The 26,762-nt window shown below is 40.8% G+C and overlaps 1 protein-coding gene across 6 annotated transcripts in view; it reads left to right on the forward strand.

The window, feature by feature from the left end:
* The window catches only part of EML4 (EMAP like 4), a 248,182-nt gene that overhangs the window by 203,439 nt on the left and 17,981 nt on the right, over positions 1 to 26,762 (forward strand). For all 6 annotated transcript variants that reach the window (XM_074949340.1, XM_074949341.1, XM_074949339.1 and 3 more), the window contains 6 exons: positions 3,503 to 3,654; positions 8,491 to 8,616; positions 8,779 to 8,910; positions 9,398 to 9,465; positions 20,807 to 20,895; positions 22,308 to 22,405. In XM_074949340.1, the coding sequence (XP_074805441.1) occupies positions 3,503 to 3,654; positions 8,491 to 8,616; positions 8,779 to 8,910; positions 9,398 to 9,465; positions 20,807 to 20,895; positions 22,308 to 22,405 (665 nt within the window). The remainder of the gene's footprint in view (positions 1 to 3,502; positions 3,655 to 8,490; positions 8,617 to 8,778; positions 8,911 to 9,397; positions 9,466 to 20,806; positions 20,896 to 22,307; positions 22,406 to 26,762) is intronic.

The raw sequence follows: 26,762 nt of genomic DNA on the forward strand, positions 1-26,762 counted from the left end.
TCTTTAACTGCAAATCTATTTTTATAGGAAAATCTGTTTGTTTGTTTTTTGTTTTTTGAAACCAGTAATTGAAATGGAAAAATAATTAAGAAAATATTAAATGTTTAGTTAATTTTATAACATCTGGGCAAATAGCTTTTGCCATGATCATCTTAAAAAGTTTTTGCCCATGATGGCTGGAGTATTTCATACACGTGCTTAATTGCTTTTTTTTTTAGTTAGTTTACCATGTTGGATTGGTGATGAGCTTTTACCTAGACCACCTTTTTTTTTTATTTTTTATATTTTTTTTGGTAGGGTGTGAAACTAGATTTTAAAAACCTGGTAAATTGTGCCCTACAGACAGTTAAGTAAAGTGATATCCTCTGCTTTTCTTAATTTTTAAGAAAATATTTGAAGCTCTAGAAACTAGCCTATATTGCTTCATATCGCAGGTGGCAGTTCCCATCTATTTGAGCATTTGTGCTCAAAATATAGTCTTTGAGTAAATATAATCGCACAATAACTGCCAACTATATCCAAGACCATTTTTTCTTGTTTTTTTGTGTTTTGAAAACATTTTTGTGAGAAAAGTGTTCACGTCGGTAATTGAAAGGACTCATAGCATTTTCGACTGCATCATAGGATCAAATTAATCAGGAAACATCAACTGGGCCTACAAAGTTTCAAATACTAATATATATCTGACACAGTCCCCTCTGGTAGACATCTAGAAAACGTACCCATTTTGCACTGACCCCATGGCACAACTTGAAATTGGCAGATATGCCCTTTGTGGCTCATGTGCCTTGCCTATCCTTCAGGCTAAGGGTTTATTTTAAGAAGTGCTCACGTAAGAGTATGTTATACATCTGTGCATAAGGCAACATCCTCTAACAGCAGGCATTTAAGAGAAACCTAATTCTTCAGAAGTGAATAAGTCTTCTGGAGGTTAGCATCTAGTGATTAGAGGATGGGACTAGAGATTGGGAGTTCTGGGTCTTATCCTAGCTGTGCTGCTGAGTGACCTTAAGTCACTCAGGTCAACATTTTCAAACTTGTGTGCCTAAAGTTAAAACTATATTCAGGAATATTTTTAAGAAGTGGTCTAAATAAAGTGGGAACTGTGGGTGACCAGCATCTCTGAAAATCAGTTCAACTTCATTTAGCTGTTTGATTTTTAGGAATCAAAGTTTGAAAATGTTAACCTTTGTGCCTCATTTTCCCCCTTTTGCAAAGTAATTCCTTACCTCCCACTGTGTATATATAAGCATTATGGAATGCTACTAAACATTGGCCAAAGTTTCCAAACTTAGGTGCTTGATGTTGCTCCTAATCTATATATTTAGACACATAAATAGCAATGGCCTAATTTTCCAAGATGCCAAGCGCCAATAAATCCCGTGCATGCTCAATACCTTTGAAAATCAGTCCCAGCTTTAGCAGGGTACTTATGCCCACTTCACATGGCATATATCATCAGAGTGGCTCTTGATTCAGTCTTTAGGTCAGCACTTTGGTTCTCACAGAAAGGATTAGGTGTTCCAGATATTCTGCTGAATCTGGTGCACGATCTTCATACCAGTACCAGTAAAAGTGTACGTAAGTCCACAGCTTTTGCCATGTTTCTGCACAACCTCAGTTGTGCAGCAGGAATGCATTCTTTCCCCAGTTCTGTTCTGTTGAGCTGTCAATTGGATATTTGGATTTGCTGTTCAACATGTCAGAAACAAGCTTAGTCAAGAAGTGTTCACCAACCCAAACTATACTGACGATGCTGCCCTGCTTTTGGAGAAGTCAGAAAATTTCAGCTCCATCCACTAAGATGCCACACACACACTACAGAATTGAATGTCTCGTGGCAGAAGACCAAGATCCAGAACCTTGGTGCTGGGCCACCAGAACCCACAGTGCAAGTGGGATCAAATACCGTGGAGAGCATTGATGAGTTCATTTACGTAGGCATCAAGCAGAATTCAAACAGATGCAGCAAACCAGATGTTCTTCAAGAATAGGTCTCGCCACCTCCTGCATGAAGTCCATGTCTCACTTATGGATGCAAAACCATCTTTGCGGTGAGACAGAGTTCGGGATCTATCAAACCTGTGTGCTACTGTATTGCCATATGGGTCAGAAACCTGGACCCTCTTACAGGCAGACTTGGAGCAGCAGAGACATTTAATGTGCACTGTCAGCACCAAATCCTGTGCATAAAGTGGTATGACTGTGCTAAATGTCATAGTCTCAGTGGTTTGGTCTTCTTTCAGTCACTCGTTATATTCGAAAGTGGCATTGCATGCTCTTTGGCCATGTCGGACAAAAACACCCCACCACACTGGGTTCTCAAACTCTACATCGATGTACAAAGGGGTGCATGCCCTGACCCTACCTGGCACCGCCCACAGTGCTGCTCCAGAGATTTGTGGATTCATAGGATTGAGCCTGGCCTGTGAACTTCACTACACAGTGCCTAGTGTGTAGCACCATCAACCGTGGTCACGTTGGCTAGCTCAGTGGTCATTGGTAGGCTTATGCATGTTTCATTATTTGGTTATGCAGGTTCCTAAATTTAAGTGGAACTACTCATGTATTAAAGTTAGGCACATGCTTCAATAACTTACTGAACTGGGGCCTAAATGTGGACTTTGAAGCCTTACTTTAAGCAGCCCTTTTTTGAAAATCTCAGCCCCAATTCTAAACATTTTTAGCCATTATTATTACGTATTACTGTTGTCTCCCTAATTTAGTAAATTAGACAACATTGCACATTCGAAAGTTATGAACTATAGCTGCTAAAGTTAATTTATAAAATAATCATACTACTATTTTTTGGTGAATTCTTAGTCTCTTCTGTTTGAACAAGGCAATGCAGGCACAGCTGGAAAATTCTCCTCTTTTCTGCTTTCACTGTGCCTTTTTACCTATCCAGTCCTATTCATCCTACATTCACCAGGATCTTAGGAGGTAGATCCTTTGCTTGGAGCACCTATTGATTTAATTTCAAAATAGATCATAATTGATACATAGAGAGTTTTAGGTGAGCCAGTGGCAGTGTCGCGCTCCGGAGACTTTACCATAATTGATTCACTTATTTTGGTCCTCATAAGACTACAGACAAGGATTCTTGAAGGGTCACATTTGCCAAAAGAACTTAATTCTTTACATCAGCTGATAACACGATAAATGCTTTCCCTCCCTAGTTCACAAAAGTAATTGTTAGAAGTTTCTCTTGCCCCTTTTGAGAAATGCTTTCCCTCAGATAGCAGCGAATTCAAAGAAATTTTAGTAACAACCTCACAGAATAATCATACAGGTGAACAGATCTTTGTTTTATCTTCTAGTTTTCTGTAAGAAAACACTACCACCTTTTGTTTGTAATACTCATTGGAACAGCCTCAAACACCCAATACAATTTCTTATTGTACAATGCCACTTAGTTCTTGTTCCAAAATGCAAAGTTTTGTGAAATCCAAACTGATAAAAAAAAATTAGTGGCATTCATTATATTTTTTCGTGATTGTAGGTGTATATCAAATAAGTAGACAAATCAAAGCTCACGATGGCAGCGTGTTCACACTATGTCAAATGAGGAATGGAATGCTGCTAACTGGAGGTGGGAAAGACAGAAAAATCATTCTGTGGGATCATGATCTGAACCCTGAAAGGGAAATAGAGGTAAGAGAGGAAGCTCAACCCCTCACCCGTCCTCACTCCCCCATACTTAAGTCAAGATACTGTACATAAGGAAAAAATCAGTAAGTCATCAGAGTCTGGGATTACAGTATTTCATAACCTTTTTGCATTATTTTTTGCTGTTTTCCATTTACAAATCCAGTAGTTCATTTAAAGAAAATTGTATAAATAAAAAGATATTAAGCCTCAATGTAGCTTTGTATTACCTATAAATGAGGTTCAGATACTAATCAGGAAAGGATGATGAGAAATTTCCACTTTCTTCTGTGAGCCCTTCTTGGCTAGATTTTACTCATCCCTTTAACAACAAAAATGTTATTTAGCACCACCCATCTTCCAGTATTCCCACAACAAAATTACCTCTTTGGAGAGAAAAATACAGTTTTGGTCAAAAGCAAAGTAACCAAGATGTAATCTCATCGCATTTTCCTGTACGCTGTCAGATAGCTAACGCCCTTTACATTTGATAGATTGCTTACAGAATACACAAGAATATTCTGTACCTAAGAAATAATGATTGGTGTGAGGAGGTTGTTTTAACATTATAGTTACTGCTTGATCTGCTTGCTCAAAATTATTTACTACCATTTCAAAGTATGGTATCTGTACACAATTTTGGTACATAGCAAATCCAAGCAAATTGTGATTACTTCTCTCAAATAAAAATGGCAGTTTGTAGTATTTTAAAGCAGCTGTAACAGACTGCCACTGGTACACTATAGTGACAAAGGTACAAGGAATAGTTTATCCCTTTTACATATTCTTTATAATGATACTTTGAATTGTGTTTTCTATTTAACCTGTATCAACTTATCACAATGATGAATTCACAGCATTTTGGGAAACTAAATGTAGCAGTTAAGCAAATGAATCCCCACAATCTTTTTTTAAAGAACTGCCTTGAAGCTAATTAATAAGTAAACACCAACTGAGAGAGAAATTTCTGTTACACTTGGTAAACAGTAATTTGAGCAATATTGATGATCATCTCCACATTCCCTTTTCTAATGTGCCATATACTCTATACATAGTAATTATTTTGGGTTGAAAAATCTTGCCAGTACCCTGAATAAATAACTTTCATAGTGATAGTTATTTTACTTTTATGGCTGTTGTTCAGATTAATAATTAAACAGAAAAGGAGCACTCAGAATAGGACAACATATCGTAAAACAGAACAACATTGTGTAATACAGTTTAAACATACAGTAAATAAAAATTATTATAGGCCAAAGTAGTTGCTGAGAGTTCATGAACATCCATGAAAAGTTAATAAAATAAGGATGCATTTGGTAGAAACGACGCAAGTTTTCTTTCATATTTTCAGTGTGTAGTGTTTAAAAATGTAAACATCATGTATGATGTAAACATCATATTCTGTGTGTATAATCCAGTGGTGGGCAACCTGCGGCCCACTGGCCAAATGCATCCCATCAGGGTAATCTGATTGCAGGCCATGAGACATTTTGCTGACATTGACCATCCGCAGGCACTACCGTCCACCCCACCCCCCCGAGTTCCCAGTGGCTGCAGTTCTCTGTTCCTGGCCAATGGGAGCTGTGGAGAGTGGCGCCTGCAGGTGAAGCGGCCACAGGGACATGGGGGCCTCAGGTTGCCCACCACTGGTATAATCTCTACCTACATGAAGTCTTCAGGAGCTACAGTAACATTTTCTAAAGCATCTGTGTCACCTACGAGCCTAAGTCATTGGCTCCTAAGTCACTGGCTCCTAAGTCATTAAAGCCGTTTTGAAAATTTTACCACTCCTCTTTCTTATCACCATGTATTTTTAGACAAATAAATGAATATATGTTTTCTCCCTATCCTGGAAATAGCTTGTTTGAGTATGCTAGATTCTAATGGATCTTAACACTAATAGTTATTTTTTTAAATTAAACCCTAACTTATTTATAACGTTATGACACTTATATACTAATACCCTGATTTTTTTCAAAGATGCTGAGCACTCTCAACTCCCATTGACTTTCTTGGGTATATGTGGGCATTGTGTGTCTCTGTATCTGACCATAAGGTACCAGATGTATTACAAATGTCCAAAGGATGACCTTTTTTTAAAGAGGGATGTGTGTACATGAATAGATAGTCACACAATAATTTAAAAAGTGTGAAATAAGAATTAATCAGCCTTACATGTCTGTGTCAGGGCTGAACTAAACTATAAAGACCTGTTTGCTCAGAAGATTTGCAAAAGCATAAATTACTGAGCTGTACCAGTTCACATTTAACTTTTTCCACATGTTGAGTTAACTGCCTTTATTTATCAAAGCAAAATGCGCATTGTGGCACTGATCCTGCAAACTGTTACTGAACTTTACTTAATTGTACACACATCAGTGAGATCAATGGGACTATCGACATGCATAAAGTTAAGCACCCACCTACATGTTTTCGGGGATCTTATATATTCTTGGGTGAGAAAGTGGGGAAACTCATCTTTACAGAATGATGTATATATCGTTTATTTGGGGTCAAGTCCTTGTGCATGTGCCTGACCTGAGTGAATAAATAGACTGGGTTTGGAGTGATTCTTGACATCAGTCAGGGTGGATGTGGAAGGCAGGAGGAAAGGGGAATATAGTCTCTTCCAGCAAAATACAGCTCCTACAGCAGCCTCATGGCTAAATTTCAGATTAAGTAGAGTACATACAGGTAGTGAGCACCAGTTGAGACATATGTCTTTTCAAAAGCTGGTGGAAGACAATTGTCTTACAGTGCTCCATCGGCAAGTGAAGACGCAGGGTATGTCTACACAGCAGCTGGCAGGTGTTATACCCAATGTGGGTAAAGGTACACTTACTAGGTCTGCTCAAACTGCCTAAAAATAGCAGTGTGGCCGCAGCAGCACGGGCAGCAGTTTGGGCTAGCTGCCTGAGTACAAACCTGCCTGACCCCCTTGGTATGTACCTGGGTAGCTCAGCCAAACTGCTATTTGTAGGCATTTGTTTGAGCAGAGCTAGCTCATGTATGTCTACCTGAGCTGGGAATTAAACCTCTCACATACTGTATAAATATACCATTAGGTGTGACTGCTGGACCCTCATACAGGGTATCATCAATCAATTACAATCCATATTCAATGGGGACCACATCCTGAAAAATCTTTCCTGAACCCTTTCTGGCCTTCAGACACTCCCCTCACCCCCGCCTCTCTCCGCACATCATCAGAAGTAAGCTCCCCACACACCAAGTCAAAGCAGCATCTGACACTGTCTGAACAATAGATGCAAAACCCGTAGACATTATCTCCACTGTTATCATGATCAAACACCTCCCCCCGTGACATACCTTTCAAGATCTATGGTCTACACATACCTCTCGTGTGCGGTGTACCTCATCCAGTGCACTGATTGCCCCAGTAGCAACTATATGGGTGAAATCAGACAATCACTATGCTCCCTTGAATGAATTCACACAGAAAAATGATGGAAGACAAAAGCACCACATCACCTGTGGGTGATCACTCTATATCTGACCTCTCGGTCCTCATCCTCAAAGAAAACCTGCACAGCACTTTCAAAAGATGAGCCTGGGACCTTAAATTCATAATATTTCCAGAAACTAAAAATCATGGACTAAATAGAGATACTGGAACTATGGCTTGTTACACCAATCTATAACCAACTTAAACCCTCTCCCCCTCCAACTTTTTTTGTCTTTTTTCCCCCCAGATTGGAGAGATGTTAATGGCCGCTTGACCTTGAATGCACCCTTGAAATATGTAAAAAGAAAAGGAGTACTTGTGGCACCTTAGAGACTAACCAATTTATTTGAGCATAAGCTTTTGTGAGCTACAGCTCACTTCATCAGATGCATTCAGTGGAAAATACAGTGGGGAGATTTATATACATAGAGAACATGAAACAATGGGTGTTACCATACACGCTGTAACAAGAGAGTGATCACTTAAGGTGAGCTATTACCAGCAGGAGAGCAAGGGGGGAAAAAAGCCTTTTGTAGTGATAATCAAGGTAGGCCATTTCCAGCAGTTGACAAGAATGTCTGAGGAACAGTATGGTAACACCCATTGTTTCATGTTCTCTTTGTATATAAATCTCCCCACTGTATTTTCCACAGTATGCATCCGATGAAGTGAGCTGTAGCTCACGAAAGCTTATGCTCAAATAAATTGGTTAGTCTCTAAGGTGCCACAAGTACTCCTTTTCTTTTTGCGGATACAGACTAACACGGCTGCTACTCTGAAACTTGAAATATGTGTTGTGCTAAACAATCTATTCCACCTTGTATTTTGCTGTGAGCTCTGAGTACATTTCCCAGATCAGATGAAGAGCTCTGCGTGGCTCGAAAGCTTGTCTCTCTCACCAAAGAGAAGTTGGTCCAATAAAAGATAACCTCACCCACCTCGTCTCTCTAATGTCCCCTCCACTAACATTCCCACACTTTCAGGTTTTGAGAGGGTGGAGTGAACAACCTCCTCTTTCTGGCTTCTTTTGGTGCTGTTCCTTAAAGCAGACATTAATAGTTTCATTAAATGTTGTGGTCTCTGTGTTCCCAAACTTGTGTGCTGGCAGATCCTTTTCATTATTTCTAGTGAGAAAATGCATAAGTGTATAAAGTGGAACTGCAGTTAAGTTTGGGAGTGATCTGATTAGACTGTGTGAACTCAGCTGCTGAATGTGGTCAATATCCTGATGTCAGATAGGTTGGATTATTCCTTTTTAATTAGAAACTGCATCTCCTGTTGATTATTGTTTCATGATACACTATAGTAATTGTGTCCTTCAAAGATGAAAATTGATACGTGTTAAGATTTGCCTTTACAGAAATTTGTTTCCCTAGGTTCCTGATCAGTACGGGACAATCAGAGCAGTAGCAGAAGGAAAAGCAGATCAGTTTTTAGTTGGCACTTCACGAAACTTTATTTTGCGGGGAACGTTCAATGATGGTTTCCAAGTAGAGGTACAGGTGAGCACAATATTTTTTTTTACTGCAAATTCAAACTTCTCCTCTGGTATGTATTTTTCTCTCAAGACCTAAATCAAGAGACTTTTTTTTGCGGGGGGGGTGGGGGGTTTACTGGTGTATGTCTTGGAACTATAGTAAGTAAATAATGTGTTTCCTTTTCAGGGTCACACAGATGAGCTCTGGGGTCTGGCAACTCATCCCTTCAAAGATTTGTTGTTAACATGTGCTCAAGATAGGCAAGTTTGTATGTGGAACTCTGTGGATCACACACTAGAATGGACCAGGCTGCTAGATGTACGTGAGCTTTCTTCTAATGGCATTGAGTTTAAAAATAACAGTCAGAGGGAAAGTACTTAAAATGTCTTTCAGAAGCATTTGAAATTAACCATATGTAGCTTGTCCTGCACAAACAGGCAAAATGTGGGAAACTGTAGCATTAAAATGGTTAGCTGGAAGGTGTCCTGCCTCTCTAAAATATAAATATGGGTTCAAGTAGCTCAGTAGTACCTAGCACCTTGGCTAATTTTAATAGTGAACTGTCAAGTGCTATGAAAATTTAACTTGGGGACGTGTGTGTGGAAACATCTCCCCCCAAAGCGCACACACTTACAGAAACTGGGAAGGTGGGAGTTTATATAATACTTGAATGATCAAAGCTGTGAATGATGTGTTTAACTGAGACTTTTCTTGTCCTGTCTTTTAACATTGCTTAAATATAAGGGAGGTTGTGAATATTAATACATTTGATATTAAGTCATATAACTACACCTGTCTCTTGCAGGAACCAGGGCACTGTGCTGATTTCCATCCAAGTGGAACAGTGGTAGCAATAGGAACACACTCGGGAAGGTAAATATATTTTGGTTTTGTTATGATGAGGGAGAGGAAGGGGGGATGATGTTCCTGAAGTGTAAAAGTGACCTGTAAAGGAATTTTAAATATGTGTTTTAGGCCCTTTTTTCCTTCCTTCTTATGTGTGAAGCTGGCCATCTTGAAAGGTGGTGGTTAGGGTGGGGGAGAGGTTAAAGGTTTTTCAATTTTTTTAATTACTTTTGAAATATTTGGATTGTCAAGCCTGATATTTCCTGGCATTGAGAAGCAGTTCTTGGGAGGTGTGGAAGATGGGTGTTGTGAGCTGCCATACCTTATTTGAAAAGGTGAAATGTTGAAACTAAGACATCCTTTTCCCCTAATTTCAATTAGACATGAGAATGAATTGGTCACTAAAGAAAAAATATTAAACAACCCGCCTAAAAAATCTCTTCCTTCCACATTTGCTCATCTTTCACTCTCTTGAGATGTCCTAATTTTATTCATTCTCCAGTAGTCGTAGAATCTTCCAAGGAGTCAAGACTTAATTTCTAAGTTTTTTTTTTTAATTCAATTACAAAAATTAAAAAGCAGAATCATCCACCCTCTCTTTTTTGGAGTGGTGGGGGGAGGGAGGTACCCTTTCAAAACTTCTTTATATATCCTAAAGAAGCAAAAAAGGGCAAAGACCTTTTTCCTTTCACTCCTACCCTTTGCAGATCACTTTAAACTAATTCATAAGACAGGTGAATTATAGTACCTTCTCCTCCTCCTCCTCCCAGCCACATACACTCCCTTCATATTGACCTGCAGAGGCCTCTGTCCCTAGGAAAGGAGGCAGGCTTAGTGCATTGAACCTATCCAAAGAAAAGAGTGCTGCATTGCACATTATTGTAACAGTACAGAGAGTTAGCACAGTGAGGTAATCCAGCCCTGTGTCTCAGTTCAGCTTCATCATAATATCCTTGCATCACTAAAGGCTAGAGAGGTCCTGATCAAAACTCTGGATGCAAACGTTTCTCAGCTCTGGAGAAATTTGCCTCCAGATGCAAATCCAAACTCTCTGTGGCTCAAGGCAACCTCTGTAAAAGACCATAAGGCCTTGTCTTCTCCAGGGATTTTTGAGCTCAGAGAAAACACTCTTGCATCCAACAGTGTTTTTACCACTGTGTCATGTAGACCAGGTCTGAGCAGGATTAGACAACGTACTGGTAAAATAACATGACCTGTTTTTTTATTTAGTGTATGTCTATAGTACAGTTGCTACAGTGGGGCAGCTCTCGGGTAGACAGTTACAATAGCGCCACAAAGTGTTTTTCCGTCGTTGTAGAAAATCCACCCCCTCAAAAGACAGTAGCTAGCTGACAGAAGAATTCTTCTGTTAACCTAGCTGCATCGACAGTGAGGGTTAGGTCGACCTAACTACATTGCACAGGGCATGACATTTTTCACAGGTCTGAGCAATGTAGCTAGGTCGACTTAAGTTTTAGGTGTAGACCAGGCCTTAGTTCACTTGATTGCTGTCACGTCAGCAAAATTTTAAGTATTTAGGACTTGGTCCTGAGAGGAACTGAACATTTACAACTCCTGTTGACTTCATTGAGAACTGTGGGCTCAATACCTTTCCGAAACCCCCTCTAAGATCCTGATCCAATCCTTACTGAATGCAGTGGGAGCTCCATCAGGCCATTAATCAGGAAAGAAACCTCTTGTAATTTCCGGACAAAGATATAATTCGTCTCCAGTTTGCTAGGTTTCAACTTCTTCCATGTGTTCTTACCTTTACCATCACTTTCTTGATATGGCTTTAAATTGACTCAGTACTTCTTTCTTAGTTTATTTAATAGAGCAGAAGGGCCGGATCACAGGGCAAGAACTGAGTTAAAAGAACGAGCCAGAGCAAACCTACTGTACTAGTAATATTTGTGAAAGAGAGAGAGAGCGCCATTGCAACTCTTAGGCATTCTTGAGGTCCATCTTAAACTTTGAACAAGAGTCAGAGTGGATGGTCAAGCTGTGTAGTTTGGTGTTCACTGATTTTTTTATTTTTTTTTTAAAGTAGCCTTCCCTGGAGCTGGTCTTCCAGGAAATCACTTCCATTGTAACATTACTTGGTCCTTTTGGTGGTTAGCATCCTAATATCTGAAGAACAATATGAACTTTCTTCCTCTCCTCCTTTTGCCTTCCTCAGTCAGAGATGGTGCATTGTTATCAACCATGGCATATTGTCAGACTTCTGGAGTGGGTTTTCCCCTTCTCATTTCCCATCAGTCAGTATTTCAGTATCTTTTCTCCATTCAGACTGTCTCTATGTAGCCCGCTGCATGTGTTGTTACCTGCTACTTTAAATACTCTCTTCATGTCCAATCATAATCCTGTCCATCAGATTGTAGAAAATTGATATTTTCATTGGTACCTCAGTTTTCTGCAACTGCAGAGCTGAAAAAGTACAGATCCTGGTGATAGGAAATCCTGCTGAAAAATATATTGTTAAGTAATGTACAGACTACCATTCCATAGTTTCTCAAGGGCTGGCAAAATTATTATTCAAGGGGAAATAAAGCGCCAAGGTGCTATTCATATCACTTTGAGCACTATTGATCTAACCATTCAAAAGCGCTGCTGAAAAAACAGATCGAGCTTTCTTTAGACGATCCAGACATCTTTGAAAGCTACCAACGACCTCATGAGAAAACTAAAAGGCAGAGAAGACCTACTGATCCAGATCCTCAGCTGAAGTACATAAGTGTAGCTTCACTGAAGTCAACAAAGCTACATTGATTTGCACCAGCTGAGGATCTGGCTGCTGTGTTTAGCTACAGGAAGCTTTATCTCTTTGCTAGTTCCTTGACAAAACTAGTAAGTTTTTATAGCCCATTACTAGACATTCATTGGCATATCTTGCATCGACCAGATCAGCATCAACCAGATAGTTTTATGGAAATATGCAAACATTATGGCAAAAGATAATGTCCATTCTTGAATGCTACCCACTCTCTGTATCTTACTTTATTTCTGTTGACTCGTGATTTCACCAGTAATCCTGTGAGTCTACAGAGGTAAATTGCCAGCAATCATGTACTGTGCCATGGGTGCCCCACCTGGTGGAGTTAGTTTTAATTCTGTTGCTGTGGAGCTGTTCACCATCTTCTTTTCCCAAGAGCGGTATTTTGTTTTCTTTTCTTTTCCAACATAGAAAAAAACTTGTATCTGGAGAAAGGAAATTCTTTTCAAGTGTTTGGGGGCATGACCTAGAGATTAAAAATGCCACAGTATGTGCAAGGTGCTTCAATCAGTTCATAAACAAGTTAGGCATGATATCTGCAGTAACAAGTGGGAGAAATCCTCAGTGAAAATCAGCAAAGGCCAAAGACCTACGATTTTGTCTATGGCTCAGGAATATTTGTCTGTTTTAATCTGGTCTACAGATCAGAAGTCTAAGAGTTCACTTTGCAGACAGTCCTTGCATTTCACAGCCCAGTAGAACTCTACAGGGCTGGTTACCATCTGCTTGCTGCATACATTCATTAGGAAATGAGACCTCCCCTCCCCCCTCCCCTCCCCCCCCCCGAGAAATTGTAGTCCTAAAGTAGAACCCAGCTGTATTTGGTAGACTGGAAACACATTTCATGGAGACTGACTCTCTCACTGGCAATTACTGTACATTCACTGCTAGACTGGGAGAGCTAAGGTAGTGTGTCTATGACTAAAGCTTGTGGAAGTACAATGAACTAACTAAATTAGGTCTGACCAGCACTTTCCTCCTAAATTCATAATTTGTCATACTGCACTGACTAGTATTACAGTTTGGTGCTAATAATCTAGTCTGCTATTTGCCTCATGATTGTACCTCACTCTGAAGAAGAAAAAGATTCCAGAGAATTAGGCAGCATATTACGTAACCGTATATCTGGTGCCAGATAAAGTTGAATGTATTAAAGGTACACAAGATGTGCATTGCAGCCTCCTTTCTCTACGCTTTCAGTAAATTATATTTTGTGCACCACTTTTGTAGATGTGTGTTGCTAGTGGTGCAATTTGACATAACCCGCTTTGAAATAGGAGTAAATCAAAGTGCACTAGAGAACTTATGGTGTGTGGCAGCAGGGCCATGTGGACACTTACGTTGTACGAGACTGCAGTAAACTAAGTTTATACCTCAGCTTGCGGCGCACACGAGATGTTTGTCTAGAAAAGCCATGAGGCTTTTACGGTATTTAAAGTTTTAAGTAATTGACATTAACTAGGTGGCACTCAGGCCTCAAGGTTTGATGTTTTCGGATATGGCAGGGTAGTAAAACATTTTGATGGGACTAATACAGATGCTTTCAGGATCAATCAACTTTACTAAGAACTGGTCCTGGGCCATTGTTTAGAAAGACTTTTTAATTCCCAAATTCCAGCACCACTGCCCACCTGAATCTAGCAGCCCCCTCTCTAAGCACTACCACCCATCTGTCCCCTAATATAACCCAATAAGACCGTTCACCAGCATTCAGAGCCAGCAATCTGGTGCATGTCCCTCAGGACTTGGGAGAGTTTAGTAAGGAGGTTGCCTACCTGCCTGGCTTAGTAAAGAAGTAGGTTTGCCGTGGCTCATTCTTGTAACTCAGTTCTTGCCCTATGATTCAGCATCCTACCTCCTTTTTATTAAAAAAGGAAATGAACTCATCTCTTTCTGTGTCAGACAATTAGATTAGGTTTCTCATTGCAGTACACATGCTAGGAGTATCCTGTAGGAGAGAGACGTGTAAAGTGAGGCCTTTCTCTTCCATTTTATTGCTCACACAGGAAGAGGTGTAGCAGCCATCTGGACTGAAACAAAGAAGGGGCCTGATTCACAATTGGTTTTGGTAGAGTTACACCAGCAAAAACTGGAGTAATGTGATGTTGAATCAGCCCCAAGGAATCTAGTGCAAAGTGTTTCAGACTAATGTATTTATTTATCATGGAAAATATGATAATTGTCAACCCACTGAAGACTGCAGTTGTATATCTCATGTTCCCGTGGCCTTCCATCAGCGTGTATCATATAGCAGAGTTAGTATAAGGAGTCGCTATTTCTCTCCATTGGAGATAAGGGCACAGTTTTCTCCCTCCCCGTTAACAAATTTCCCTTTCCCTACCTCAGCTGTCACAGAAGTGTAGGAAAGTAGCATTTTGAGTTAATCCTGTGGCAGGAGCAGGCAAGGGGGTGGGAATGAAATTCAGTACCAGAGCAGCAATTTGAAATATCTGATTCACCCAGTTACCTTGAAAAATCTGTGTACAGCTCATAAGTAAGCAGAGTTGGCTTTTTGCATTATATTAGAGTGATATTATTGAGGGTGGTTTCTGTTGTTGTCTAATGAAAACATTTTTAGCCATTTTTCCACCAGTTCCATCCATCTTATATACAGAGCATTCAGCAGGCTGTGGCATATTGAGCTGTTTTGTTATTTTCAGGTGGTCCCCTAATCACAAATAGATTTTAAGCTATTTGGACTAAGCCATTTTTGAGATTCCTGGGTTTCAGACTCTGGATTAATAAAATAGAATTGGTGCTTCTTCTATCAAATTTAATTGTGTATACTGTTGATCCTGGAATTTATTTTAAGTTCTTTTAAGTTTCTTTTGGAATGCCCTGTATTAATTTTTACAATATACAATATGAAAATGATGGACTAGATATGTCTCTGAATGAGTTTGTCCCATTTATACAGTATGTAACGTCTATGTAACTGTATATTATGTTAAATGAAAAAAAATACCTTTAGTGCAATGTTATAGTTGTGAGATTCACTTCTGTAATTTTCTGACATTTGAAGTCAAAGTTATCTCAAAATTAACTTAACAAGATGGCTCATCTTATATTTTTATGCTATCGTCAGCGATCCCTCGAGGTCGAGGATGGTCTCTTTCACAGGTTTTATTTTTCATGGGTCCTTTGGTGACTGAGGAGTCCAATTCTTGAGTCACAGGCTCATTGGCAGACATTGCAGGTGGCGTTGGAAGACAGGGTAGGGCCACGATTGCTGCGTGACAGTTATCTTTCCTTTCTTTTCTGGCATTTTTCTGCAACCAGGCCAAGGCAATTTTCTTCAAAAGTGGACGTTCCCTCTCTGACAAGCCTTCACCAGTTATCCCTATCCTGGGCTGCTGTCTCCCAGTGTGTGGTGTCGATGCCACATCTCTTGATATTTATCTTGAGGGAGTCTTTAAAGCGTTTCTTTTGGCCTCCCCATTTCCTTCCTCCTTTGGTGAGTTGGGCGTACAGCAGTTGTTTTGGTAAGTGTACATCAGACATGTGCACACAGTGCCTGCTCCACCTCAGCTGGTGCTGGATAATCAGGGCCTCAACACTGAAGATGGCCTCTGTGAGGACACTGACATTAGTGTGATGATCCTCCACTTTATGATGAGGATCTTCCAAAGAAAGTGCTGGAGCTGGTGTTCCAGGTTTTTCAGGTGTTTTCTGTAGGTCAGCCAAGTTTCACAGCCGTGGAGGAGAGTTGGGATTACAACTGCTTTATAAACTAAAAGTCTAGTATGCGTTCTGACGTTGTGATTGTTGAACACCCGGCGAGACAGCCTGCCAAAGGCAAGGCTGGCACAGTGAATTCTATGCTGAATCTCGTCATCTATTCTGCCCTCTGAGAGATGGCTGCCAAGATAGGCAAAGTGTTCTACATTGTCCAGTTCTTCTTTGTCGATGTAGATCCTCCTTGCTGGGTCTGATGATTGACCAGGGACTGGCTGGTGGAGAACTTTTGTTTTGCTGATGCTCAGAATTAGCCCTAGGCTTTTGTAAGCTTTCGCGAAGCAATTAAGGGCTGTTTGTAAATCCTCCTTTGAGAGTGCAACTACAGCACAATCATCTGTGTACTGGACTTTGTTTATTGTTGCCGATATTACTTTAGTTCTGGCATGGAGACGAGAAAGGTTGAAGAGGTTGCCATCAGTCCGATATTGGATTCCAATGCCCTGTGGTAGACGGTCTTGGGTTAATGTTTTCATAGCTGCTTAGAAAATGGAGAAAGGGATGGGTGCCAGGACGCAGGCCAGTTTGGATGACAAAGGGCTCAGAGGTAGAACCACTGCACAGGATGGAGGCAGTCAGTCTGGTCATGGAGGAGTCTTGCAATGGTGATAAATTTTCTTGGACAGCCAAACTTTGACATGATTTTCCACAGAGCCTCACGGTTGACAGAGTTGAAGGCTTTGGTCAGATCGATAAAGGCCATATACAGCTCCTGGTGTTGTTCTTGACAGTCTTCCTGCATCTGCCTGGCTGCGAAAATCAGGTCACTTGTGCCTTGTGATGGTCTGAAGCCACACTGGGACTCTGGAAGTACTTCCTCTGCAAGAGGGAGCAGGCGATTCAGTAAGATTATAGCAAGAATCTTCCCAGCGATGGAGAGGAGGGCAATGCCTTGATGGTTGCCACAGTCGGCCCTGTCTCCCTTTTTGAAAATGGTGACGATGTTAGCATTACGTAACTCAGCAGGGGTTTCTTCAGGGCACCAGATTTTGAGGAGCAGCAAGTGAAGCTTGTTAGTTACTGTTTCTCCCCCCACTCTCAGTACCTCAGCTGGTATGCCATCAAGACCTGGTGCTTTATTGTTCTTCATTTGTTTAATTGCTTTGCAGACCTCCTCAGGTGTTGGTGGGTTGGCAAGAGTTTCCCAGATTGGGTTTTGAGGGATGGAATCGATGGTGTTGTCAGTAACAGTTGATTCTCGATTTAGAAGCTTTTGTTAGTTTTCCTTCCAGCACTCTTTTTGATGGATTTGTTACCTTTAAGAAGGGGACTACCATCTTCGGATCTCAGAGGTGTGAGACCACATGAGCTTAGTCCGTACAGGGTCTTTGTCTCACAAAAAAAGCTCCGCATATCATGTCTGTCAGCGAATGTTTGGATTTCTTTTGCTTTGTCCTCCCACCATTTGTTTTTGATTTCTTGGATCCTCCTTTGAAGTTCAGCTTTGAGCTGATGGAAAGAGCTGTGCTTCTGACTGTATAGTGGTTGGTTTTGCCAGTCACAGAAAGCTTTTCTCTTCTGGTTTGAAATGGCTGTAATCTCAGTGTTGTTACTGTCAAACCAGTCCTGATGGCGGCAGGTAGCAAGGCCAATGCATTTCTTGCAAACCTCATGAAAGGTCTGTATTAGGGCTTCCGAGTCTTCTTTGACACGTGTGTTGTCATTTCCAGGTGTGCATATGGCCAGTTTTCCACTGAGGAGTGTTTGGAAGTTCTCTTGGTGCACTAAGGATTGAAGTCTTTGGATGTTGTATTGCCATCTGTATGATTTCGATTGATTTCTATGTTTCCGTGCAATCCTGATGGACGTGACTTACCTCACCAGGCAGTGGTCAGTCCATCAATTGTCGTCTTCTCTCATGATATGGGTGATTTGGACATCTTGGATCCTGTGTTCTTACAATGACATGGTCTAGAAGGTGCCACTGTTTTGAGTGGGAGTGTTGCCAAGTTGTTTTGTACTTGTTGCTTTGTCTGAAGATTGTATTTGTGATCACAAGGTTGTGCTCTGCACATTTGCTGAGTAGAAGGATGCCATTGGAATTGGTCTTACCCACTCCTTCCTTCCCAATGGTGCTATTCCATACGTTAGAATCTCAGCCAACTCTTGTGTTAAAGTCCCCTAAGAGGATTATTTTATCTGTTTTTGGAATGGATGACAAAATTTTATCAAGGTCAGTATAGAAGGATTCTTTCTGTTCTTCTTCAGCGTCAAGTATTGGTGCATATGCACTGATAATAGTGGCAAATGACTTATTGACCAATTGGATGCGGAGGGTCATAAGGTGCTCGTTGATGTCGATGGGGAGATCAGTCAAGCGGTTGACTAGAAGGCTCTTGATCGCAAAGCCAACGACGGGTATTCGCCTGTCGCTTGCTGGTTTTCCTTTCCAGAAGAAAGTGTAACCGCTGCCCTCTTCCCTCAAGTGGCCTTCATCCGTACGTCTTGTTTCGTACAGAGCAGCGATGTTGGTGTTGTACCTCAAGAGTTCTCGGGCAACAATTGCTGTTCTGTGTTTGCGTCTTTCGCTTTTTGATTCGTCTAGTAGGGTATGGACATTCCAAACCGCAAGAAACATTTTTGCTTTTCCACTGCATTGGGAGTGATCCCTCTGGACGCAGTTATCCAATCAGGTATGGTGGGATAGCCTGTGTTTGGGACACCTTTCTACCCCTTCTCCATATGGGGTGAGCGGAGGGGTTCCTAAAATGGCCTGCTCAGTCATGACCACTGCTGCTGAAAATGCCCCCTAACCCAGTCCAGAGGCACATGACGACCATCTTGCGGTCACTACCTGCATGTGGGTCTGTGACTAGAGACTGCTGGTGATCTTCACCTATCCCCATCGCCATTTGCCCAACGCCTCAGGATTTTTATGGGGAGGGGGAGGGAAAAAGTTCTTCCTGTGAAAGAAGCCTGTGTTTGAGTAGTTTAATGTGGGGGAGCTGATGTGCACCAGCAGCCACACAAATCTTGGCGGAATAGGCACCTGTGTCCAGTGGCAAGGAGGCCCAAGACAACTGGGGAGGTCTCCTCCATTGCAGCCTTCATCTGCCCTCACAGCCGTTGAGAGGTGATCCTGCTTCATCCGCCAGTGCTGCCGTTGAGGTCTTATACTGGGTTGTGTTGTGCTGGGCTGCACTTTGGTACCTCGCCTTCGACCTCACCGCCATGGGTGAGGAGTACAGGACTCCAGACGCAGTGCTCTCTAGGGTTTTAAGTATACGCAAGCTTCTCCACCATGTCCAAGTGGCGGCCCGAGGAGAAGTTTTATGCTATACATTAATAACAAAGGATGCAGTTTTGCTAATTCTAATTATATTATCAGAAACTTGGATGGTATAGACAAGAATATATATATATATGACAAGAATATTGCCTAAGCTGCCTGCGGTTTCCATCTTCAGCCATTAGAGCCGACTCTGCCACTTGTGCTGCGTGTGGAAGTCATGGCTGCTGCTTGCAGTACAAAGAAATAGTAAGGGAGGAATTGTGATTCAGAGGTACCTCTCTCAATCACAAAGCCTCTTGAGACAACTAGAGTAGTGCAGTTTATGCACCACCCCCTTGCTTAAAGCTGTGCCTACAGTCACAGACAGCCCTTGGGTAACAGGCCATTTAAGTTCCTTACTGTAGACCTGTTCATCTTGAAGTAAAACTTCTAAGTTCCTTGAACCACCTACCTAGCTTCACACTGGCATACAGTGTGTATGTGTTTAAGTGTGGCGCTGTAGATTTAATGACATTTTTCTACTATGCATGCTCAGTACTGGAGATGACCAGATTATCTACAGTAAATAGTCTCAAATTCATTCATTACTCATAATTCTTTCTAAACTGCCCCACTGAATAATCTTGGTCTACAGATTATTCAAATATTTAACATACAATATCACAATAGAAGATACTGTTTGCGCATCACACTGTAACTTATGCTATTTACAGAACTAACAAACATGTCATGGATTTTGAAGTGTATATTCAATCATATTAGTAAAATTCAATTTGTGCTGAATTTAATTAGTTACATAGGTCACCTATTCTGGGAACAGAAGGAATGCCAGGTAACTTATACAGTTAACCTACATGGGGTAAATTGTGAATTTTTCTATTTGAAAGTATAATGTAAATATTCACAGAAAGTAAAGATGAAGGATTGCAGAAAATATCAAATCAGAATTCACTTTCTACCTCAAATGGGTAGCTGCAGATGCTCCTCCGCCCCCCCCCTTACTCATCTCCACTCTGTATGCAAGTTTCAATTCAAGTTTTTAAATCAAAGCCACTTTTTCTAAATAAGCAAAAAGGACTAGTTTCAAACTTCAGCTGTAGCTTTATCTACTTTTCTCTTTTGGAGGGGGAGGGAGGAGGAAGTTTGGACTCAAAAATGACTGCAGAGATTTTGTTCAGACTTTCCAGAAGAATTCATCTGCAGGTAGAGACCAAGGATGGAAAATTTCAGGCCCAAATGTGAATTTTTCGGAAAGTATGTGAAAATGTGAGATGATAATTGAAGCTAAAATATAGTGAGCTCTAGCAGAGACCTGCTGTAGTCACATCATAGTTTCACCAGCATGTGTATCATCTACAGTACATGATATACGAATAACTATTCTATATTCAAGAATAAATACATGTAGTGGGTATTTTGGTATGCTTGTATGTCTGTCACTGGAATATACATCATTTTGTAAACCTAGAAACCGAAAAGAAAATGTTTAATTAAAACAAGTTAATACGATACATTGAAAGGATATCATGCTAATAAGCAGTGAGATAGAATGCAGTGATCATTCGTTTTTACATTTTTTGGTTTTGTGTAAGTAGAAGTAACACTCACTAGAACTCTTTTCTTAACAGGTGGTTTGTTTTGGATGCAGAAACAAGAGACCTGGTTTCAATACACACTGATGGTAATGAACAGCTTTCAGTGATGCGCTACTCAGTAGGTAGGCAAACTTCCTGTGTATTCTGGGCACTTCACTGTAATTGCATGTTTTAATCCCAATAAAATAGGTGTTTTTCCTGCACTTCTCTGGAATTGTTAAGCTATTAACGTGTTACACATCAGATTACCCTCCAATAATAGGGAACTGCAGAGCTTTTAAAAAATTGCTTAAGATCATAAACAAAATATATGTGTAAATTAACAATTACAGCTTCATTTGCATTTTGCCTGCACTGCAATTCAGTTTTATATTTGCTGTTCTATCTCTGCAAACATCACTGTTGCCTAACACAGCACCCCATTGTATAGGTGGTTGTGATGTGATGTCATCATTTCTTTCAGGGGAATTCAGTAATTCTAAACTGAATGTAAAGGTAAGGTAAATGAAGCAATGAAAGCTTGATTTTAAGACGTATTTGTAACTTTTTAAGTGTGCCCGAACATTCTTTGAATGTGTTAAGATCTTAAACAGCTTTTATTGTATTTATTATTCACTTAAGTTTTAAAATGTATTAGTACAAAAACAATAAAGTTAAATTCAGGTCTCTCTCTCTCTCTCTCTCTCTCTCTCTCTCTCAAACTAAAGGCCATTTGCTATTAATTATTTGTGTAGAGATTATGTGGTAAGGTATCCTCTTACTGAATAAAACCCAAGGTCATCTTATGAGAGTCTGACAAACGGGCAGTAGTTGAATCCTCTCTTCTGACTCGATGGAAGAGAAGTGTGGCAAGCCTGTTTCATGTTTGCTGTTGCATAACATGCCAGGTAAATTGGGCAAAACTTATCTCTACTGCTGCCCTATTTACCAACAACAGCATTTCATTTCAGAGCACTCACATTCATTGGTGCTACAGAGGAGTTTGATCATGTTCCCAGGCAGTGAAATGGTTAATAGTACCATGGACCTTTATTGTTATTAGAAAACAGCTTGTAATGTTTAAATACTGTGCTACGGTGACTTTGTTGAAGATGTTGTGAAGTTAGCCTTTGATTAGCATTGGTTCATGTGTAATAACTTTACATTTAAAAAAAATAAACTGTTCTTTGGAGATAATCTCCAGTGAATCTCAAAACTGAGAACTTTAGGGACTGCATGTTGTCAGCCGTTATCAGAAGACCAGTGCAAACTGAGGATTCATTAGCTAGCCTAGTTCCCTGTCCAATGATAACCCTGTTTATCCAAGACATAGTGGGAAGCAAACTCACTTACCCCATAATCACAATCACCATGAAAATAAGGGAAAAACAGGAGACCAGTTGGAAAGCAGTATAGTTAGTTACATGCCCTTGGGTACTAGCTCATTCAGAATTGTATGATTGATAATAATGCATTGGTATTAAATATGAAATCATTCCAGTTCAAAAAACAGTATGTTAACATTATTACACTATTTTTTAAACTTCTATTATAGATGGCACCTTACTCGCAGTAGGCTCCCATGACAACTTTATTTACCTCTACGTAGTGACAGAAAATGGAAGGAAGTATAGCAGATATGGAAAGTGCACTGTAAGTTCTTATCCAGCTGTGTTTAATGATAGACTATACCTTTTGGTAGCAATGTTTAACTTTTTTTTAGTGTTGGATCCATCTCTATAGATTAACAATAGTGACAATATCCTTTTTATTTTTGGCAATCAATATCTTTCACTGGTTTTAAATGTAAATATGATTTGTAGCAGGAAATGATTAGCAAAATGAGGTGAAGCCCATTGCCTATAGTATTGCTTTTTAGACATGCCTCATCATTTTTTCTTTCAAATCAGAAGCTGTCCATCTGATGCAAAAGCTATCTTGTGTTTATACAAAGAATGTCCTTCTTGGAGGTGTTGGAAGTTCAGCATTTGTTTCTTTTCTACTGATATAGTATCCCTGCCCTTTTATAAATCTCCTTGGCATGTCTTTGAGCAACATTATTAGATAATGTAGTTAATGAGTTGCATTATTTCATAAAAATGCTATCAGTCTGATGATATAGACCAGCTTTCATGCATACAATAACAGTGCACTGATAATATATAACTGTACATAAAACAGTATCTGTCTAGGATCAGGAGAATCAATTTGGAGATCTCTATCTATTATTACTATTATAACATTTTAAAACAGGGAACTGTTACGATCTAGGGATGAAATTCTAACCTGGTGTAAACAAGTGTAATTCCAGTGAACTTCCTGGCATTGTATCTCCCGAAACCTAGCCTGAATTTGTCCTTCAGTGCTGAATAGCCACCCACCATTTACAGACCCACGCTGTACAAAAGCAAAATATTGTGAGTAAAAGACTGATCCTTAAATTTGGTATATCCTTGTTCTTTTTCGAGTAGATGCAGCCATGTATTCTGCTTCCTTCCTGCTTAGGCGTGTGCACACCTAGTGCACCGGAAACAGAGTACGTTGCCTAACAGTACCTATAAAGGCAGCACTCGTGCCCTGTGGCCCTAGACCCTCCCCTGGCCTGATAAGGGTGGTGCCACCCCAATTTCCTCAGTTCCTTCTCACCTCCCATGGCTAGAATAGATGATCTGTGTGGTGTTCCTCACCTCATGCTTTGAGCCTCAGTTCCTGAGAGAATTTGTCTTGTATATAGTAGTTAGTAATACCTTAGGTTAAGTTTAGAGTAGTTGGCTGCCCTGTGTGATGCCCTCACCAGGGTTCAAGCATTGTCTGTCATGTGTGGAGAGGCCATCCCGACAGTAATCCCCACATGAGGTGCTTGTGTGTCCCTCACCGAGGCAAAACTAAAGAGCAGTGTTCCATCTGCAAGTTATTCGCTAAGAGGAGTCAGGTGGCAAGAGACTGGCAGCTGAAGCAGCGCCTAGTGGAGCAGGCCATGAGGCCCACTTCAGCCCCAAGGCCCTTGTCTCATCAGCAGTTGCCTTCAGCTCTGGCAAATGATGCCACTCCATGCTCGGGCTCTGCCATTTCCCTCAAGAGGAAGAGGTGTCATTTCCCCCTTCCCTGGGAAAAGGTCCCACACAATGAATCAGAACCATTCCAGGACTTGGGAAGACTTATCCTCGTCTCCTAAGAGGAGTGCTGCCTGGCACCGTACTCCCTCTGGCATGCGGGCTGGAGCAGGTCCTTCCTACCGCTCCCCGATACCACTCTGAGATCAGCCAGAGCCCATACGGTCGGCTCCAGTTCCAGCAATGGGGTGTCCATTGAGTCCAGGACTGACATCGGCACTAGTGCCGACTGTCTTCGCACAAGTGGCATACCAGGCAGCATCAGACCTATTTTGCTTCTCAGACCCGGACTCTCCACTGGTTCAGGAGTTTGCTGCTGCCATGGCTTCTACCACCTCATCCTCCGTTGTACCTTTGGTACCTTCTGGCCATGTGACAGAGCTACCGGGCTTCTTGATATGGGTGTTAGCCTGGAGACTTCATCCAAAGCTGGCTTGTTTCCAGGACATCCTGGAGTACTTGTTACACCTTCAGTTTCCTGGTCTTGTTCTTAGTTCACTGAGAGTCCACCTGATGGCGATTTTGGCATTTTATCTGCTCATCTATGGGAAGTTGGTGGCAGTAAGGTTCTTGAAAGGAGTCACTTGTTTTCACCAGCTGGTAAGAGAGCCTTTGTGGGACCTTAATACTGTCTTAGCAACAACTTTCTGTCTTGTGGCAATAACATCTGCAAGGAGAGTGAGGGAGTTGCAGCTTTTATGGTGGAGCCCCAGTACACACACTTTGCTAAAGACAAAATACCCCTGTGGCCACACCACAAGTTTTTATCTTAAGTGGTTTCCCAGTAACACCCGAACCAAGCTGTATATTTACTAGTGTTCTTCCCTAAGCAGCATTCAACACCAGAGATCAACATCTGCACACACTGGATGTCAGGTGGTGATTAGCTTTTTATCTAACTAGGACCAAGTCATTCCATTACTCATCTCATTTGCTTGTCTCATATGCGGACTGAATGAAGGATCAAGCAGTCTCTTCAGAGTCTATGTTCAGGTGGATAACTCCCTGTATCATGGCAGCATATGAATTAGCCCAGGCTGTGCCCCCTCAAAGGGTGTGAGCTCATCCCAAAAGAGTCCAGGCAATGCTGATGGCATTCCTAGGTGGCATTTCTATATTAGACATTTGAGGGCTGCCAGATGGTCCTCTGTGCATACTTTTATAAACCACTATGCCACTCCTGCTGCATCCAGATCAGACGGAAACTTTGGGAAGGCAATCCTATAGTCCTTACAAATAAACTCCAAGCCCCACCTCCTGTGAATACTGCTCGTGAGTCACCTAAGTAGAACACACAATTGCATCTACTTAAAATAAATAAATAAATGAAAGTGGTTACCTGCCTGTAACTGTTGTCCTTTGAGATGTGATGCAGATGTATATTCCACGACCCACCCACCGTCCCCTCTGCTTTGGAGTCTGTACTTCTGACTTTTGATGCAAAGGAAAGGAGGGGATCAGGGTGATGCAGCCCTTATATGGACAGGGGAGGGGTTAGGGCGGCAGGATGTGAGCATCACCACTACGGGTACGGCTAGGCAAAGTTCCAGCTCTGGTGTACTGGGCGTGCACACACCTAAGTAGTAACTGTAAGTAGAATACACATCTGCATCACATCAAAAGAACAGTTACAGATAGGTCACAGAGGTTTTTTTCTGAGTTTTGTGGACCCTTTAACATGGCTGAGACTGAAACTGCTCTTGATGAGAAGCAGCAGTTTCAAAACATAGCATAGGTTTATTTTACTCAAGTCTGACTTTAAGGCCATGGTAATAGAATGCTGTCTTTTCTGTGTGAGTGTATATGTGTAGTACAGTAATAGGGACTTGATTGGGGCTTCTAGGTGATACCGCAACTAAAATAATAAATAAAACCTTTTTAAATATTTAAAGTTAAAATAACAAGGATACAGTCCATATTTTAGACATATTTGCAACATTTTATGGATTTTTAATAAGTTGTGTATTTTGTTTTACAAGTATAACAAAGCTTCTCAAACTGCTACATCAATTTGAAATATTTGTTTCAAATTTGGGGGATGGGAAAAAATTATCCCTGGGATAAGACTAACTCATGCCCAAAATTATTGTGCCAGGTAGGGTTTTTTTATTGAAATATTATATTTGTAGTGGAAAAACTGAGCAAATCTTAATGGGTATTAGCATGCCCTGCAGTAATATACACTGCGTCTTTCCTGAGATGTGGTGTTATTAACAAGGGATGTTCAGCTGAGATAGGATATGTATTTCTAACCATCTGGATTATAGGCAGCACAAGAAGTGTAGGGTCTTGTTACACAGTCAGTGAGTGGTATGTCCCAAACTATAAAAGTATGTCCTCCACTGTTCCTTCTAAGTTGTGCGCATGTGTGCGCGCGCACACAGATCCTAAACCCCACGCACATGGCGAAACACCACGCGCACAAAAATTTGCGCAGAAGCACAATTTGCACAGAAGAAATTTTTGGCGCACACGGACTGTCAAAAATTAGAGGGAACATTGATGTCCTCCCAGTTCTCTGCTCTAATCAGCAGACAACACTATATTAGCCACAAGTTTCAGCTGTTGAAGCAAATGTATATACAGTATATGTTGGCCCCTTTTGAAGAAATTTTAAATTGGGGGGAAGGGAGAGAGTTTGTCTGCTATTAATATATTTTTCTTTGAAAAAAGACTGAGACTCTTTAATGTTATAATCTCATTTGGTTTCACTTTCTTTTGAATAAGTACAAGAACACACAAAGCTTAATCCTTTGTTGGGGAAAACAGAAGTCAGTCAATGTTGTATTTACAATTCAGCATCCATTATGGCTCTGTGTTATCTTTCAGATTGCCCAAGGGCATGTGTGAGTGTACACATACATGTACAGAGAGAGAGAAGATCTCTTAACAAAATC

Source organism: Natator depressus, chromosome 3 (genome assembly GCF_965152275.1).
Source record: "Natator depressus isolate rNatDep1 chromosome 3, rNatDep2.hap1, whole genome shotgun sequence".
In the NCBI taxonomy this organism is placed as follows: domain Eukaryota; kingdom Metazoa; phylum Chordata; order Testudines; family Cheloniidae; genus Natator; species Natator depressus.